Genomic DNA, 18,956 nt, shown 5'->3' with positions numbered 1-18,956 from the left:
ATTGTCTTCCGCTTCCTGGCCGAGCCACCTGCCCCCCTCCCCACCCCCCATCTCACCCGACCAAAGACTTTGTGGAGGAACCTCTAGGAGGTCATAAGGGTTAAGTAGTGCACAACCCAGGGGGTCCCATTCCCTGGGTGCAGTGTGAGTAGTGGAATTATGCAGTGCACAGCCAGCTCATCCTTCCATGGTGGGCCTGACGGTACAGGATTTCCAAACCCTCACAGCAAGCGTGGATTGATCCCCAGGTGTTCTTCTCAAGTCCCTCTCCACTCACCCTGGCTTGAAACTCTTCTTGGGGAGCCCTTGTGCTACAGGACCAGGGGTGGGCCGTGGCGGCAGTGCTCTGGACAGGTAACACACCCCGTGCCGGAGGCTGAGGACGTGGTGGACCCTGCCCAAGCCCTTGGCCCCCTGTCTCCCCAGATGGCCATCGTGTTCAACCAGGAGGGCCTGAGCGCCATCCAGCCGCCCTGCGTGGTCCAGAATTTCATCAACCACAACGCCGTCCTGTACAAGGTGTTCGTGGTCGGCGAGTCCTACACCGTGGTCCAGAGGCCCTCGCTGAAGAACTTCTCCGCGGGCACCTCAGGTAACTGAGCCCGCGCCGTCTCTGGATGCCCTGAGCTTAGGGGTGTGGCTGGAGCACGGCACCAGCCGCCAGCTTCTGGAGCAGGGAGAGGTGATCTGGAGGTTGGAAGAGCTGTGTCCAGTAGCTAAAGAGGTCTTGGGGCACGCCAGGCCATGGTAGGGGCTCCGTCTGTCTCTACCATACATTGTAGGAAGAACCTGAAAGCTCTCTGCCCCCAGGCCGCTTCCCGGGGCCCCGTGCGGTCCTGAGGCCCACAGGGAACACGCTGGAATGGGTGATGGTCCCTTCGGCGAAGCCAGGGAGGGGGAGGGAGGGAGGGGCCCCTCATATATTGAGGACCAGAGTGCTGGCTGCTTTATCACGTCTCCTTTTTCCAACTGGGAAACACTAAGTTACCTGCTGCTTCTGCAGCTGCTGAGGTGGATGCATGCTCTCTTCGGAGTCAGCACACAGGGTGCAGGACTTCCCGGCTGTGGGACCCCGGGCAGGTCAAAGGTGGCCACAGTCAGCCTGCCGGGTACCCCGCAGGGCTGAGGAGCGCATCCATGAGCGTGTTTTGGATCAGTGGATAATGGTCCTCCGTGTCCCTCAGATGTCACGCAGTGGTGGCATTGCAGGGTTCTGCCAGCGTTGGGGCATCTGAGGGGGTCCTCTAGGGAGGCTGAGGGGCTCCACGCGCTCAGCTTTTCTTCAGCTGCTCACCAGCTGCAGGTGACCCTTGGCCGTTTCAAAAACTGACACTAAGATAAGGATTTGCTGGTATTGGGGCCGCTTAAAAGACTGTTCTAGTGGTTCTGGAGGCATCTCTAAGGCAAGTTCCAGAAACCTTTGGAACAGTGGCAGTGTCTCTGGAATAAGCACTGTTTTCCAAGAGGACCTCTTGGAGGATGTCTGGTTGCCCTGGTGTGTTTTGCTCTCACTCACTGTGTGTTTCTCTCTGGACGGGAAACCCGCCATCACCAGATGAAATGTCCAGGCTGCGTTATTTCCCTCTGAGCAAACAGATGTGTCTTCCTAAAATCCCTCTGTGGGACTGCCTGTCACCATCCGCTCCTCATGGCTTCAAGCCACTCCTCTGTTTTTGTTTTTTTAAATAAATAAATTTATTTATTTATGGCTGTATTGGGTCTTCGTTGCTGCGCACAGGCTTTCTCTAGTCGCGGCAAGCGGGGGCTACTCTTTGTTGCAGTGCGCGGGCTTCTCTTGTAGCGGAGCACGGGCTTCAGTAGCTATGTCACGCGGGCTCAGTAGTTGTGGCTCGCGGGCTCTAGAGCGCAGGCTCACTAGTTGCGGCGCACGGGCTTAGTTGCTCCGCGGCATGTGGGATCTTCCTGGACCAGGGCTGGAACCCGTGTCCCCTGCATTGGCAGGCGGATTCTTAACCACTGCGCCACCAGGGAAGCCTCAGGCCATGCCTCTTGACTGAAGTCCAGCTGTTCGCGTCCTGTCTCAGCCGCTCTTCCCATTAACGCAACCCAGAGAGCAGACACTTTGGAAATGTGTGTCTCCCTCCACTGCCCTTCTGAGTCCTGGCGGGGCTTTCAGGGCATCCCGGTGCTCACGCTCGTCCTTCCCTCTACCCACTGGGCTGATGGAATGATCTGGGGGTGGGGGACCGATGTCAGGAGGGGTCTTTTTGTATGTGACTGTGTACTGGCAAGAGGCATTCTTATCAATTGTGGGCAGGTTGAGGCTGATGGTTTTTTAAGCCTGTTTATATTGTTTCCTGATTTTTAAACATATGTTCTTTAAGTCTACACAAAATGTATTAAAGGAAGAGTAGGTATGCCTTTTTATTTATTTTACCAAAAAATCACTCCATCTCTAAAAGAAATATACCACGTGGTTTCCTTCCTTTCCACATGAAGAGTCCCTCTTTTCCTTCCCTTTTTCTCCTGGTTGCAAAGGCCTGGGCCAGTTTCCATCTGGGAACCACTAGTGGCTGGGCGTGAGCTCTGTGTCCCGTGTCTGAGGACAGGGGCTCCGCATCTGTGTCTTCTCATGGCCATTCCAGGTTGCCAGTTTACCATAATATGCAGGCTGGGGCCAAGTAAATCAGTGGAGAAACATAGAGCTAATGGAGAAGTGTTTATTATGCCCAGGCGAGCTGACTGATTTTCACTGTGTCCATCCCTCCATCCCCAAAAACTGATTCTGTGTCCACTGTCTTCAGGGCATCACAGCAGCTCGTTGTTCTTTTCACGCGTGTGTTCTCTTTCTGGATGAGAAGCACAGTGTGACAGCGGCTCTTTAAGCTGGACCAGTTGGGCAGGGGGCTTTAGGGCTCTGGCTTCTTTCCAGCCCCCTCCCAGCTTTCTGGTTCCCATGGCCCTGCGTGGTGGGCTCGCCGGTCTCCCCTGTCCATGCAGGGAGGTGGAGGCTCCTTGAGTGGGATTCTTTGACCTGCAGTGGTGATGAGGACACCAGCTTTCCCTCCACAACTACTGTGTTCTTTTGATTCTCAGATGTACTTTTGGTTTTCACCTGTTAGCACCTCTGAAGTCAGGTGTGTCTTACGGCCACAGGCCTCTTGCAGTCGCCTCTGCTGGAACTGAAGACACGTTTTTACAGAGAGGGTTGAGGTTGGCCTGTGCCAGCCCCAGGAACACATGTTCTCTGCCCTTGGTCCACGGTCTTGGGGAGACTGCTCCCCTCTCTCCACTAGTTCCAGAGTCGCAGTGGGTGTGTTTCTCTGCTCCCCTTTCTGTGCAGTGGGTTTATTTCTGTTTCTTTTCCTCTGCGGGCACAACGCCTTTCTTAGGCTCTACACGTGGGCCTTCTTTTCCTTAGGGGTATGTATATAAAGGAACGACACCGCTTACCACATAGAGCAGGGGTCAGCAGGCTTTTTCTGCAAAAGTCCAGAGTAAGTGTTTCCAGCTCTGTCATAATTATTTAATGCTGCTGTTGTTGCCTAAGAGCCGCTGTAGACAGCATTGTAAGCGAATGGGCGTGGCTGCGTTCCAATAAACCTTTATTTACAAACACAGGTGGCGGGCCAGATGTGGTGATCTTGCATCGAGAGGCCCTCAGGTGTAACAAATGCCCTGTTTCCTTGCACCTGCCAGGCGCTCAGCCCTGGGGTCCAGCAGGGAACTAGATAGTCAGCCAAGTGTCCTGCCCGCGTGTGTTCATCTTCTAGCGGGAGAATCTACACACCAGGGAAGAAGAAATGAAAGGACGAATTGTGGCAGCACAGATGAGGGACCGCAGAGGAAACAGTGGGTCCTGGGACACCGCTGGGTGAGGGGAGCCACTCGGGCAGGGCAGCCGGGGCCCCTCTGCGGAGCTGATGCTTGCGTGGGATCTGGGAGGAGACCTGGGCCACCGTCTGCAGCGCCATGACATGCTTTATCCCCCGCCCCCCGCCAGAGATGTGAAGATTAAGCAAATGAAGCTGAAGAAGGTGTGGCCACAGCTCACAACTGCACCTCAGACCCTCTGGGATATTTGGGTGCTAAACTTGTCACTTACTCCGCTTCTTTTGAACCTCTTTTGCTTGTCTGTAAATTGGGGACAGAAATACCCATATTCCTCTTATTGCCTCCCCTCTCCTGTGGGCGTTCTTGGTGTTCTTCCCGGGGCTCCGTGTGACTCAGGACTAGTCCAGGAACAGAGAGGGGATGGGCCCCCCAATCCAGGGTGCACCTGTGATCAAGGTGCAAGGGCCCAGCCAGGCTTATCTTTAGGGAACTCGGTATCCTGAAGCTACCCAAGGAAACTGGCACCAAGGGATGCTCTGACCCTTTCTGACCCATCTCGGCTTCCACAGTCTCCTGGTTCATCAAATGGCCGGAATCCGCTCCCACTCTGTCCGGCCCCTACTCAGGCCGCACATGGGGAGGATCTGAGTAAAGGGCAGCCCTCCCCTCCCTGCTGAACAGTCCTCTGGCCAGGGCTCCCAGGTCAGCGTTAGCCAGGAGGAGAAACGAGTCTCCTTTGAAATGGTCCACACTTTCGATCTTGCCACAGGAAGCTGTTGGGCGACAGCTTGGCTGTGTCCACCTGCTCTGGGGGGCCTTTCTCTCCCCAGGCCTGCTCTGCCATCCTGGCGATTGCCCTTGGGTCCCACAGGGTGGGTGGGAGGCGCCCTGAGCTCAGTAGGACTGGGCCAGGCTGGGCTACAGGCTGAGAAGGTGGGCAGTACCCACGGAAGGCCGGAACGCCCATCCCAGCTGCTCCGGGCTCTGGCCCGTGGAGCTTGCCACCCTCCGAAGGCTCACTTTTCTTGGCTGTCGGCGCCCAGGAGTCGAGGTTGGTGGGGCTGCTTGGCACCAGTCCTGCAGGGTGTTTATTTTCCCCAGGCTCCTCCCCAGGACCGTCTCTCGTGCCCCCCGTCTGGACTGGCTCTGGTCGGAGCGGTAGGAGGACTTTCGGGCACACCAGGGCGGCAAGGGGCCTGCATGCCCCGCTAGCGGGAAGGATGCCAGGTACATCTCAGCGCCTGCCTGCTCGGCCTCCGCCCGAATCACTTCCTCATGCATGATTGTTGCGGCGCTGTAATCCTGGAGGTGGTGGGGGCGGGCGTTGGCAGCCAGAGCAGGTGCCGCCTCGGGCTGGCCCCTGGCACACGGCGGTGCTGAGCCAGGGCCCTTCCTGGGCTGCGCTTAGAGGCCTGGGTCCCAGGGATGCGCAATGTGTCCTGGGGGACGGGAGCCGTAACGCCCTGCCAGGAAGGACTAAAGCAGAGGCCGCTGGGGCCACGTTGCGGCTCGTGGCCCGTGCCACTCTTGGGGTGGGGGGAGCACAGTGTGATGACGGCCTTTACCAGATCCCAGCCCCGAGGCTCGTGGTTTTGTGCCTCGTGCATTCGTGTGCCACACTTCCAGCCGCTGGAGAACGTGTTTCTGACCGACTGACCTGCCTTTCCTCTCCAGGGGGTGAAGGAGCAAACCAGCTGCTCATCACTCCCAATAATCTTGGGATTGATCTGCCTCTCGGGTGCCCCCATGGGACCGAGAGGGCCCAGGGGGCAGTGGGAGCAGAGAGGGAGGGGGTGGGAGTTGTGGAGGGTATTTCGTGGGGCTGTGCTAACTTCCAAAGCCGAACTGTATGCTTTCTTGGATGGGTCCTACAGAAGCCCATGCTCTGATTTCCGATTTTTTCCTTAAGTAGTGGGGAAACAGCAAAACCCTTTGTATTTTAAACACTCACGTGCCAAGTGGCAGCCTAGCCGTTTCTCAGCTGCTACCCTGAAAAGGCATTCCGTGGGCAGAACTGGGAGGGGAATGCTGGATTAAATGGCATCAGCTGACCTCTTGACTCTGGGCCTTTGATATGCACATATGCAGCATTTCCCACTCACTTAGCCCCCTTTCTGGTGCCGTGTCCGTAAGACACTCTAGACACGCTTTGGGGAGTGGGGGGCCTCGGGTATTGGGGAAAATCAGGTATGGTTGTGTAAGACGAGAGCAGAGGCAGAGGTGCGCTCATCAAGCCGTTCATTTTTACACGGGAAGGAAAATGGACACAGGAGCCCTGCCTGGGCGTGCGGGTCTCCGTGGCGTCCTGTCTTCCTGGGGTGGGTAGGGAGGCCCAGGTGGCTGCCGCTGGACGCTGAGCCTGAAGGCCACTGTGGCCTATGGCTGGGGTGGTGCTGTCCCCTGGTGCCGGGTGCTGGAATCACCGTCCCTGCCTCGAGCTTCTAACTCCGGCTTCTTCCTGTCTTTGCTTTTTCAGACCGTGAGTCCATCTTCTTCAACAGCCACAACGTGTCCAAGCCAGAATCGTCATCGGTGCTGACCGCGGTATGTCCCTCCCGCCGAGCCCTGGGTGTGGGGTGCTTTTGACTGTCCAGCGGGGCAGAGTGGCAGGACCTTCACCCCAGGCCAGGGGCCCAGGGCAGTTCCAGAGACCCCTCTTCCTCGCGTGCTTCGGGCCTTCGTGCCAGTGGTCATCACAGCCATGCCCGCTCGTTGCTGGGCTACTCCAAGTGGATGATTTTCTAACTCTCCTCCTACATGAGGAAATCCCCCCAACCGTGAGGAATTTGAAGTCCTGCTTTCTAATCTGCCTTTTGCCTGATTTAAGAAGAGGGAGCAGAGCACCACCTCAATTTTCCTTTTTCTTTCCTTGCCCACGTGAGTCCAGGGAGCGTTTGTTAAGAGCCTGCCGTGTACATCTGGGGCTGCTGGGGTAGTTCACGGTGGGTAATGGGCTCGGGGTTGCTGTTCAGCGAACGTCGCTGCGTGTCAGGCTCCATCCTCGATGCCCTGCGGCCCAAAACAGCCTTGCAGGGGTGGACAGACATCCCCACTTTCCTGAGGCGGGAGGGCTGTGCTCTGAGGGCTGTCCCTGAGTGATCAGGGACAGAGACGAGATTTGAGCCCAGATTCGTCTGATGCCAAAGCTGGGTGTTCCGGGAATTTAGGATTTCTTATCTCCCTGGCAATTGCTGAGCAGTTAGAAGTCAGCGCTGGGCCACCCTCTGCTGTTCCTCCATGTGTCCTGAGAGCCAGGGGTCTCTGCTGCCACTGCCGCTGAAATGAGCCCTCTGCCAGCTCTCCGCTCCCCTCCTGGCCATGCTCGGAGGGTTTGCCAATGTCCCGTCCACAGCAGACCCCCACCTCTAGGCCTCACTCCCCCTCGTTCCAGGTTAGGGCTTCCTGTCCCCCAACCGAGGCTGCCTGTGCTTTTCTTGTCTGTTTCTGGTTCCTTTGAGGAGCCAGCTGTGTGCTGAGGGTTCGACAGAGCACAGGCGTGGAAGGGACCTGGAAGGAACACCAGCGTCCCTCAAGATGTTAATAGACATTCCCCGGGAACAAGTTTTGTGGTCAAGGATGCTTGGAGAACAACCAGATTTTAAACAGAACCCCTCAGCGCCTGGCTGTGCACATTATAAGACGTAAATAGGTGTTCTGTGCAAGAAAACGTTCTGGTCTCTTACAAGCTGCAGAAACTTCAGGCTGGCCCAGCTCTGCAGGGCATCTTCCCTGCGAGGCTCTCAGACCGTATTCGGCCTGTGACTCTTGGAGGGGGTTGGCATTCTGCGGACTTGCCAAGAGGCTGTCCCTGCCACTCCCCTGGCACAGAGCAGCTCTAGTCACCGCTGGGCTGTTACCTGATGCCAGAGGGTCACTGTGAGGGCCAGAAGCAAAGTCACCTTCCTGGCTAATCACCCACCTGCCATTCAGCCTGCGTCTCTGTCTGCCACGTGGCAAAGGTCGGCCTGCAGACCCTGCGGGGCCTCCTCTCCACCTTTAGGCCCCGCTGCCATCTCCCCCTTCCCCCCAGCTCATGACTGCTGTGTGGGGATTCCCCCAGGGCTGGCAATGTGGAAAAGAGAAAAGGGAAATGCAGGCAGCCGTCCCTTTCCACTCGGGATGTCAGGCCCACATGCACAGACAAGGCCATCCCCAGACCTGGGTGTCCAGACAAGCCCCTTAGCATTCTCCTGCTCGCTAAGGTCCCTCCAGTCCCCATCGCGGCCTCGTGCAGGTGCCGGGAGCCCTGCCCTGGCCTTGAAGCCCCCCCTCCCTCCCTGGCTGGAGGCTCCCAAGAGTGGACGCAGCTCCCACACCCAACTGGCTGCCCCCCCATAGACACAGGGTATTGGTTAAGAGTGTGACACTGACAGGACTGCCTGGGGTCAGACCGAAGCTCCACAACTTTCCAGCTGTGTGGCCTCGGGCAAGTCACATTGCCTCTCTGAGCCTCGGGTTCCCCGCCCCACCCTGTAGGGTGGTGGTGGTGTTCAGGGAGTCCCTAGATGAAAAGCACCATGGCAGTGCTGGGTGTGCAGTAGGTGCTCAGTCAGTGTCAGCTGTGACTGGTGACGGGTGACCCCGGGGGTCCACCTGAGCACCTCTTACCACCTCCATCGCCTCCGTTTCAGACAATCAAAGGGCTCCAGAAGGACTTCTGAGATTCCTTAGCTGAGCTGAGAAAGTGCTTTTATAAACAGCGGGGTCACGAGGCTTTGTAACAGAGCAGCAGCCATTGGTCCCCTTGCTGCCAGGCCTGAGCCACAGGCCTTACGGGTGAGCTTCGTGGATCCCCACCACGGTCCCGTGGCGGCAGGGGTGTTCTTATTACCCCGTTTCCTGGGGCGAGAAAACAAGACGCGGCAGGGCCCGTTATGGCTCAGGGCACGCAGCGGGGACTGGGCAATGCCAGGCGTCCTCCCAGGGCTGTGACTCGGTGAGGGACCCGGGCCGCAGGACCAGCGGCCAGGCTGCTGGTCTGGGCTCAGGCAGGTGCCTGTCACGGCGAAGCTAACGCAGATGCTTAGACAGCATCTCCCCTGGACGAGACGCCGAGGCAGCGGGGTCATGGGCGCTGTTGGGGGTCGCCGCCTGCTATGCAGAGCCGGTGGATGTGGCTTTCACAGTAGCGCACGACGGTGCCCAGTTGTGGGGTCCCTGCCCTGCACGTGTCTGGGAGTTCCCCATCAGCCATGCGGCTTCCTGAGCTGGGGGTAAGCACCACGTGTCCTGGGTACCCAGGGCTCTGTCCCCAGCCTACCTGACACAGCCTCGCTTCGTGTTAACATTAGTCGTTTTAATGTGAACCGTTCAGTGGCGTTAAGTACATTCACAGTGTCGTGCAACTGCCACCTCTGTCTAGTTCCAGAGCATTTGCATCACCCAAAAGAGAATCCTGTGCCCGTTAAGTGTCACCCCCCAGTCCCCCTCCCCCCAGCCCCTGGCAACCACGAATCTGCTTCTTAGTCTCCATGGACTTACCTATTCTGGACCTTTCATATTAAGGGAACCGTACAGTGCGTGACCTATTGTGTCTGGCTTTTTTCACATAGCCTGACGTTTTCAAGGTTCATCCACGTGGTAGCATTGTGAGAACAATACTCCATTGTGTGGGTAACCCATTTTGTTTATCTAGTCATCTGTTGATGGACATTTGGGTTGTTTCTACCTTTTGCCTATTGTGAGTAATGCAGCTATGAACAGTGGCCTACAAGTTACACACCTGGGGTGGAATTGCTGGGTCACATGGTAATTCTCCATTTAGCTTTTTGACCCAGCTTCTGTTTTATTTCTGCTGGGTGAGCTCCTGGGCTTCCCCTTTGGCCCCGAGCCCACAGTCCATAGGACTCTGCTATCTCCTGAGCACCACACGTGAGCCCTATTCCGGCTGACGTGCTGCCATCCATGCCCTGAAATGCAAGTGGAGCGGCTCCTCCAGCCAGGCATGTGCTGTCCCCATCACGTCAATGACCTTGTGATTCCTCCCAGCAGTCTGGGATGGAGGCCTCATTGGCCCTGTTTTGCAGATGAGCGGGCTGAGGCACACAGAGGCCAAGTACTTTCCCCTAAGACCACAGAGCTGGGAAGTCACGGTCAGGATTCAAATCCGGACCCCTCGGACTTCAGTCCTTCCCAGGGCGGTGTTCTGCTTCCTTGGAGGCCCCGGGCCAGGGGCCACGCTTGAGCCCATGAAGACTCGTGTGCCTGTCCCAGGCCAGCTGTGATTAGAGCAGAAAGCGAGCGGTGTCAGCGGGAGTCCAAGGGACGGCCCCACGAGCCCTGTGGAAGCTTCGCTAAAAGCTGAACTTGGACCCGGGGGTTGGGCCGCAGCAGCAGAGTAGACTCTTTGGGGAAAGGCCCGCTGAGCATGAGTTAGTGTGGTCACACCAGAGTTAGCGACTCATCCGGAAGGGGAGAAGTGTGAGCCCCACCCAGGAGCCCTGTGACCACCACCCGCCCCTGCCCACTTCCAGCCAGTAAATGAAGGCCGGTCCACGGAACCTATCAGCTCACAGCCTTGAGGCTCCGGCAATGGTGGGCCAGTGTGGTGATGCTGACAGAAATTCCCCCTGCTGCCCGCCTCTGCCCTAACAGTTCCAGCTGCTCCCAGCTCTCTCCTGTGGGTTCTTACCTCTGCACCTTTGCTTCCACTGTGCTCTCATCTGGGTCCCTTCCCCCCACCCCCCTCAATCCTCCCCATCTTCAAGGTCCAGCTCACAGGCTCCCTGAACCACACAGTCTTCCTGGGTTCACAACAGACTCTCCATCCCCTTCCTCCTTGCTAAGAGGCTTGGGTTTTACAGGCTTAAATGCCTGGGTCCAAATCCAGCCCTGAGCTGTGTGGCCCTGGACCGGCCCCTGAGCCTCTCTGAGCTTCAGCTCCCCTGTGTATAAAATGCTGATAACGGTGCTCGCCTCCCTGCTGGTTATGAGGACTAGAGGTCACGTGCGCTGTATACCTAGCAGCTGTCCAGCCCTTGGCAGGATTTGGAAATGGCCGTCCTCGTGCCGACTCTGGTGGGTCTGTCCTGCCTCTTGCCTGCGGGTAAGGCCCGGCCTGTGCCACCTCCCTGGGGGGGTCTCTGTGTGTGGCGAGGCGTGGAGCCTCCGCACCCGGGGCCTGACTCGTGTGTGTGTGTGTGTGTGTGTGTGTGTGTGTTGGCAGCTGGAAAAGATCGAGGGTGTCTTCGAGCGACCGAGTGACGAGGTCATCCGGGAGCTGTCCCGGGCCCTGCGGCAGGCACTGGGCGTATCGCTCTTTGGGATCGACATCATCATCAACAACCAGACGGGGCAGCACGCCGTCATCGACATCAACGCCTTCCCAGGTGAGCGGTGGGGCCGGGCGCCGCCTTCACCGGTCTGTAGACTGGCAGCCTTGGGCGGGTGGTGGGGGCCGGAGAGTCGGGCTGACCAGCTCCATCCCTCACTGTCTGGGGCCCGGGGTCGGAGCAGCCCCCGCTCAGCCGCAGCCCCACCTGCCAGTGGGTTTACAGGGCACGTAGTGGGCCTGCAGCTAAACGCGTGTTCTTTCCGCTGCCTCTCCTGGCCCGGTGCCACCAGCAGTGGCCTTTCCGGGCCAAATCTCAGCTGACCTCTTGGGCCCTTGTAGGTTTAAAGAGCTGAAAGGACACTGGAGGGCATATAAATCCCAGTTTACACGCAGGGAGGGAGGGAGAAGTTGTCCCAGGTCATACGGCAGGGTAGTGGCAAGGCCATGCTCCTCCCCCCGCCCTGAGCCACCATGCTGGGGACACGCTCGGATCCGGCCAGCTCCCCGCGGCTGGGGCGTCTGCTCCATGCTGTCTGCGGCAGCCCTGAGGCGGGAAGCACTGCCGGGCCTGCTGCCCCACCAGGCTCTGCCCTGCACCCCTCAGATCCCAACTCAGGGAGGGGCTCAGCGGGAGACATCACCCGAGAACCCTCAAGGGGACTGTTAGCTTCAGCAGTGATGGTGGTGGCGGCCCTGGGCTGAGCTACTTCACAGAGACACGTGCTGAGGCCAGGCGACTCCCCATCTCACAGCAGGTCAGGGACAGTGCTGCTTCACTCCCTCTGGCCCAGAGCAGCCTGGGCGCTTACCCTCTCGCTGGGCATCTCTGTCTCAAGGCCGTGGCTCTTGCCTTTGTTAAGCACCTGCCCTGGAGGTAGAGCCATCATCACTGCTCAGTGGATATGAAGAGCGGAAGCGATTCCCGCCCTTGGGGAGGCTAGCATCTCACGTGAGAGCCCTGCTGGCAGGAGGGCACTGCACGGTGGGCGTCTGCAGGGAGCAGAAAGCCCCCGTGCTTGGGGAGCATCACTGGGCACCAGGCTGGGTGCTTGACGCGTGTCCCCTGCACTGAGAGCATGCGGGCCAGGCCCGGCCAGCACCACGATTCACAGCCAAGGAAACCCAGGTTCGAGGGAGGCCCCTGCTGTCTCTGTCATGCAGTTTGCCGAAGGCCCACTGCATTCCCCAGCTGCTGCAGACAGTGCGGGGCGGCGGGGGCCCTGCCCTCGGGGGACGGGGGTGCCAGGGGCTCCTCTGTGAAGCGGGAGTGGGAGCAGGGCCTGGCAAGAAGGGAGGGAGCCACCCCTAAGGATCCCGGGCAGGGCCTGCGGAGGGGGGCCTGTGGCCCGAGGCCTCGTGCAGCAGGGAGGTCAGAGGTCAGAGGGGAGCCCACCGTGTGGCCGTTCACTCTGAGCAAGGTGGCGCGGCCATCTGAGGTCTGTGTTCGTGAATAGAAATTGAAACCCTTTGGGACAATGGCCTATTTCTCCGTAGTCACCGTGGGTGCAGCCTGGACGGAGAGGTGGGTTTTTGATGAGCGAGGCTGACGGAATGAGAGAGCACAGGGATATTGAGGCTGCATCAGGGGAACAATTAGAATAAATCAGAGGATCTAAATCAGGGAGGACGTGGAGGGAACGACAGCGAGAAGGCGGCTGAGTCAGTGGATTGGGGGGACCGGGCAGGGCAATGCCCGGCTGGTGGGGTGGAGGTTCTAGAAGGATGGGGGGGGGGCGGGGAGGAACTCTGCAACTGAGCTGTGGATTTGTGCTGGGTCCTGAGTTGGACCCGCCCAGCCAGCACCTGTGTGACTCGGGCCGGACGTTCTGAGGGCGTCCCGGGTGTTCAGAGAAGGGACGGCCACTGTGAGCCAGCGTGGATGGGGGAAGCCAAGAGGAGGCCCCTGGCGGGCCAAGCCTGAGTGATGGAGCCGAGCCCCGAGGAGACTGTGAGGCAGCCCGGTGCTGAGTTAGGCCCCGGGAGCGGGTGGGGCTTTGGGCCCAGAGGAGGCGGTGTCCAGGAGACGGGCCGCCTGGGGCCCCGCCCTCTCCCTGCCGGGTTTACGGGCCTGGATCTGGAGTCCTCATGGTCCTGGGCCACCTCACCCTGTGCCTCGGGCCATGGGTGTCCGGTAGCAGCCCCGCCACCCAGCCTGCGTGCTGGGCTCTGGGCAGTGGTGACAGCAGTGGCCACCAGTGGTGCCCAGCCTGCCTGGGGACCTTTACCCCCAGGGTTTCATTTCATTCTCACAACCACACAGCGTTCAAGGGACCATCAGGATCCCATGTGCTGCCGGGCATGTGGAGCCAGGGGGCTGGGCGACACGTCCAAGGTCCCATGGCTACCAGGTAGTGGGGCTGGGCCTGGGCCCTGGGCCCCTGACCTGAGGCTGCCTGCTTCTTAGCTTGAGTCGTGGGTTCAGATCCTGGCTGCCCTCACCATCTGCTGAGGCGAACCTCCGGATGGGGCAGCCTCAGTGTTCGCTCGTGCACAGTGGGAACACTTCTCCCCTTCTAGCAGAGGAGATGGCGTGTGCACAGTGCCTGCCCTGCAGCGCTCCTTCACGCCTCAGTCCGCCCTCCCCAGGCTGCGAGGAGCCATGGGCCGGGCCTCGTCTGGGGGCGGCAGAGCTGTTGCTGAGGGAACAGCTTATGTTCCCTGGTGGCCTGTCAGCGGATCTCAGCTCTTCTCCCCTGCTCGCATCTCTGCCCTGGAAACCCAGCAGCACGTCTGCCGATGACCCGTGACTGCCCTGCCCTTCACCCCCGGCCCCAGGGCCGAGGAAGTGCCCAGTCCTAGAGTGGGGCACCCAGCACCACATGTATTCAAGGCACGGGTGGCACCAAAGGGCCTGGTTCAGATCCCAGTGCTGCTACTTAGAGCTTTGTGTCCTTGTCTGTAAAATGGAGATAACCCTCAGGTCCCGCTCCCCGGGGGCTATCAGGATGCCACATGTAGCCGGGGGCCAGCACTCGGTGAGCCTGGATGAACGCTAGCCCTGGACGTTGTCACCATACCCACCGTCACAGTGAACACGTGTCCACCTGCTGATGGCTCTTTTGGTGTTTGGCGCTGGTTACTTAACTCTGTGCCTCCATTTCCTCATCTGGAAAATGGGGACAGAGGGTTGCGATGATCAAGTGAGGGCGTGTTGAGCAGGGCAAGTGCTGTGCATGCCAGTATATACCCAGTTTTGTTTTTCCCCTGGGCGCCTCTGCTTGCCCCTCTCAGCCTCAGGCTCCCTCAAAACCACAGCACTGTTTGCTGGACACATAAGAGCGTGCACAGTGAGGCAGCCCCATCTGCCTGGCCCCTGGGCAGCCTTTTCTGTACGAACTAACGCACCTGCCCAAGTCCGAACCTTCATTCTCCTGCAGCTCGTGCCAACGGCTGTGAAGACCATCCCAGAGGACGTGTGAGGGGTCGGCACCTCTCAGCACCAGGCCTGGTGTCAGCGATGGGGTCACATCCCGGGGCCGGGGGTGGTACCTGGGCCCCCTCCCGATGCAGGCACGCTGTCCCTTTTTGGGGACCTGCTTCCTGTCCCGATCACTGTTCTTGCAGCTGTGTGCCCGGTTCTCATTGCTGCAAATTGGTTCAGGCAGGCGGGGGCGGGGGCGCCCACCCGTGTCGAATTTCTTTCGAAGCAGCTTTCAGAAGTCAGCAAAATCCTCGAGCCAGATCCGAAATTTGCTCGATGGGTGGCTCCGAGGACTGCTTGCTGACATTCGCAGTTGCATCTGTGATGGGAAACGCAGGCCCCAGGTGGGTCCCGGCGGTTTCTGTTCAGGAGATCCGGGCCCGCTTGTTAGGGAAGCCGTGTTAGTGCGGTGGCCTTGTTGGGGGGTGCGCAGAGTATGCAGCATGGCGGGCCTCCTTGCAGGTACTGATACTTTGGGGGTGAGAGGGAAATGGACTCAGTTCCAGGAGCAGCTGCTGTTGCTCAGGGCTCACCCACGTTCCAGCCCTCCCAGTCCTGCCCACAGGAGCCCCCCTTCCCCCGTCCTCAGTTTACACACAGGGAAGCTGGAGCTGAGCCACGTGGAGGGGGAGGGGTGTTTCTGATTCAGAGCTGGAGGAGCGGGCCTTCTGTCCTGCCACCTCTGGCCACTCCACCTCCCCCGCATGATGGCATCAGACCACGTCGGGAGGGGGGTGATTAAATGAGATGCCGAAGCTGTGCTCAGCAGGGACAGGGCGCCTTCTCAGCGGCTTCTCACCCTCCGGGGGCAGCCGAATTCAAGGACTGGCCCCTCGGGGCCGCACGCACGGGGCTTGGAGTCCAGGCTGTGTGCACTCGACCAGCCCTCGAGGGCCCGGGAGACCCTTCGCGCCCCCCGCACCCACCTGGCTCAGCGTGCTGTCTGTCTCTCCCACCCCCAGGCTACGAGGGCGTGAGCGAGTTCTTCACGGACCTCCTGAACCACATCACCACCGTGCTGCAGGGCCAGAGCGCGGCCGCGGCAGGCACGGGGGACGTGGCCCCGCTGCGGCACAGCAGGCTCCTGGCGGAGCAGGCGGGTGGCCTGGCGGCCGAGCGGACGTGCAGCGCCAGCCCCGGCTGCTGCAGCAGCATGATGGGCCAGGAGCCGCCCTGGACGGCCGAGGCCGACGTGGGCGGCGTGGGCGCGGGCAGCACGTCCAAGCTGCCGCACCAGAGACTCGGCTGCACCGCCGCCGTGTCGCCCAGCTTCCAGCAGCACTGCGTGGCCTCGCTGGCCACCAAGGCCTCCTCCCAGTAGCCACGCACGGGGCCCGGGACCCTGAGGGGCAGCGCGGGCTGCAGAACACACACACGCTGGGCGAGCAGCTCCCGACGGTGACGCTACTACTAAGAATTCCCAAGGATCTGATTCTCCTTCTCCTTCTTTTTTTTTTTTAATTTTTAACCTGATTCTCTGATGTCATGATCTACATGAGGGGTGGGGGTGGGGACGGAAGAGAACCCCAAGTGGTCCAGCCTCGCGGAAGAGGGACAATCCCGCCTGATTCCTGCTGTGCAGATCTCTCCACTGAGTTTACACACGCTTGTGTTTTCAACACTAGGTCTGAATGTGAGGTGGGGTGTGCATGCGTGCGTGTGTGGGGGTGTGCGTGCGTGTGCGTGGTCGCCGTGCGTGTGTGAGTGCCCGAGCACGTCCACGTCTGTTCTTCTCAATGGCTGCTGTGGCCCAGGCCTCGGGGACCCTGGAGCAGGCCATCCCTGGTCAGGCTGTCGGCGGCTGAGCAGAGCCAGCAAACAGTTGCCCGTCTCTTCTCTCCAAGCCGCCACGCCAGGCCCGGCCCCGTTTCCCTTACCGCTGGCTTAAAGCCCCATCCGGTGTGCAGCTGCCCCCTCCCGAAAGCAGGAGGAGCCAGGGGAAGCAGGAGGCCCCAGCTACCATTTCCTTGTGGATTCCACGCAGGGAGTCTGGGCTGTGGTCCACCTGCTGCCCGCTCACGAAAGCAGAGGAGGAGGAGGCTTCCCTGGGAAGGCCACAGCCCTGGGTCGGCTGCCTTTCTCCACGTGCAGCTCCCTGGAGTCCACTAGGCCCGTCAGCACGTGTCCCACACAATGGGGCCTCCTTCCCTGACCAAGCGCCACTGCTCCCTGGACCCGGGAGGAGCCTGCCTCGCTGGGAACCTCTGGGCTGATCCTGCTTGTGCCAAGGATTTGTGCTGTGACTTTGGGCCAATCATTCCAAGAGTCGCCGGGCAGTCATGACCAGGGAACTCAAGGGCAGGCTTGACGCCCTAGCCCCTACAGTGCAGCCTGTGTCTCCGTGACGTCAACCCAGATGAGCGTCTCCTTGGCATCGAGGCGATTTGGGGCTCTCCCCCCAGGCAGGAGGAGGCTGCACGTTGCTCCACACCTGCCCAGAAGGCCTGATCCACCCCTTTCATGCTCGCTGCCAGCCCCAAGCACTAAGCCAGCCAGGTGCGAGGGGGCTCGCAGCCCCAGAGGCAAGAAAGCACATTACCCGCTTCTCCTATTAGAGTCACCCCCGCCCCTGATGGCAGCAGACAGACCACCAGCTGATCAGTCCAAGCCCGAGGTCCAGGCAGGCTGGCAGCCCCCTTTGCAGAGAAGGGGGTCAGTCCTCGGGCCGTGTGACCATCCGGCGGGATGCATGGGGACCCCTGAGCATAGCCTTGTGTCTTCTCTCATCAGTCCCTCTTGAGGAAGAGGAACAGGCCTCTGGGCTGTCCTGCGTGGTCCAGGGAGGATGGACTGAGAGCGGCCGCTGAGCTGGGCGCTCAGACACCTTCAGGCCTGGTCAGCAGGGACGTGGCGGTTGCCCACTTTGGGAAAGGAAGGGCTGGGGGGAGGGCGGCTGCCATCAGAAGTGCCCAGCTGTCCTAGAAACCACGGGCCCTCCGACCACCGTGTTTACACGACTTGAGTGTTGAACCCTGATTATAATGTCTGTACGTCGCCTTTCCTAGCCTAACCCCAAGCGCCGGGGGAGCAGGAAAGCGTGGCCGGCCTCTTGCACTGCTTTGTCTCCAAAATAAACTACTGAAATCAAACTGCATTTCACACGTGTTTACAAAACGTTGCTAAAAGCCTGTGCCCTCTTCCAGTCTTTTAATAAAACAGCTTTACGTTTTTGAGTAAAATTCCAGTCCTGATCGAGTCAGGACAGGTCGGGAGTGCAGGGTGACCCGGTGCCAGGCGGGGCCCCTGGCCACATCGTGTCCTGTTTAATCGATGCCTCCCCTCCAGCTCTCACACGTCAGCGTCCAGGGCCCGGATATCAAGTAACTGTTTTGCAGTGACGTGGCACTTTCCACCAGCCTCGATGCGGGTGGCCAGCAGGGTGGGGAAACCGAGGGGCGGGGTTAGGCTTCATAAAGGCCCAGGAGCTGCGTGGTGGGTGGTGGGGAAGGGACTGGCCACTCTCGAGGGCATGTGCGGGCCTCTCCCCGGGCCCAGCGTCTCTGCAGGGGTGGAGGGAGCTGTGTCGGGGAGCGTAGACGGGGAGAGGGTTGCGAGCAGCAATGAGGTCTCACCAAGCGACCCCCATCCTCAGTGTCACCTGATGCACACTGACCGGGTCCCAGGACACCGGCCATGGAGTCGGTCTCCTCTTAGGTCTCCGTGTCCCTGGCCCTGGGGCTTCCGCATCAGGGGAAGACAGACCCCCTCAAGGCCCTCAGCCTTTGCAGTCTCTTCTTCCCCAGGGCTTGGTGCTGCTGCCTCCGGCCACTCTCAGCACCTTCGAGGGCCCATGGGGAGGCCCTGCTGTGGTGTACACGTGTGGTGCCTGGACCCTGCTGGCATCCCGGGGGCGGTTGGGACTCTCCTCCCCAGGCTGTTTTGCCAGTTGGTGGGCCTGTTGGGGGCCGTGCCCTGCGGCACCTGGGTGGTGGCCAGTGGCTGGGGCTGCCGAAGGGCTCCAGGAGCAAGTGGCAGGGCCACGTTTCGCCTGAGGCCTCGGGTAGGTTCCGAGGGTCACTTGCAAGGTCTCTGCCCTCGGCAGCCTGGAGCAGAGGCTGCGGGCCGGGTTCTGCTTGCAGGTTGCATCATGATGTGGTTCCACGAGCACTCAGCCCCAACTGAGTATAGGAGCTGGATGTCTCCTCCCCACGGGAGCGTGGGGGGCGGGGGATTGCCCTTGGAAGCACGGGTTTGCAGCGCGGGGTGGGTCGGGCTGGACCAGAGATCCTGCAGCATCACCTGCAGGAGACGGACGCAGCTGGAGTCCCCGGCGAGTTTATGTGGGGCATTGTCTGAGTTAATGCCATCAGTGAGGGAGAAAACAACCTTGAGAAAGGATTCCTCTTTACCCAGAGGACTGCCATGTGCGCTGTATGGAAGGTTGAAGGACCCTGGCAGGAAGCCATCCTTTAAGCCAACTGGGAAGAGCAGCTGTTGTCTGCCCTGCGGCCCCTCTAGGACCGAGGG

General features: G+C 60.0%; 1 protein-coding gene across 4 annotated transcripts in view; it reads left to right on the top strand.

Annotated features, from left to right (window-relative positions):
• The window catches only part of ITPK1 (inositol-tetrakisphosphate 1-kinase), a 162,595-nt gene extending 145,017 nt beyond the window's left edge, over window positions 1-17,578 (top strand). For 3 of the 4 annotated variants that reach the window (XM_060295212.1, XM_060295211.1, XM_060295213.2), the window contains 5 exons: window positions 427-592; window positions 4,897-5,022; window positions 6,272-6,339; window positions 10,961-11,123; window positions 15,452-17,578. In XM_060295212.1, coding sequence (XP_060151195.1) covers window positions 427-592; window positions 4,897-5,022; window positions 6,272-6,339; window positions 10,961-11,123; window positions 15,452-15,810 — 882 coding nt within the window. In that variant the 3' untranslated portion in view covers window positions 15,811-17,578. The remainder of the gene's footprint in view (window positions 1-426; window positions 593-4,896; window positions 5,023-6,271; window positions 6,340-10,960; window positions 11,124-15,451) is intronic. The other variant, XM_030883509.2, reaches the window with a different exon arrangement.
• Window positions 17,579-18,956: the final 1,378 nt, after the last annotated feature.

This window comes from Globicephala melas, chromosome 2, assembly GCF_963455315.2.
Source record: "Globicephala melas chromosome 2, mGloMel1.2, whole genome shotgun sequence".
Lineage (NCBI taxonomy): Eukaryota > Metazoa > Chordata > Mammalia > Artiodactyla > Delphinidae > Globicephala > Globicephala melas.
The sequence above is the reverse complement of the archived record's forward strand: the minus strand, read 5'-3'. Positions and strand labels throughout refer to the sequence as shown.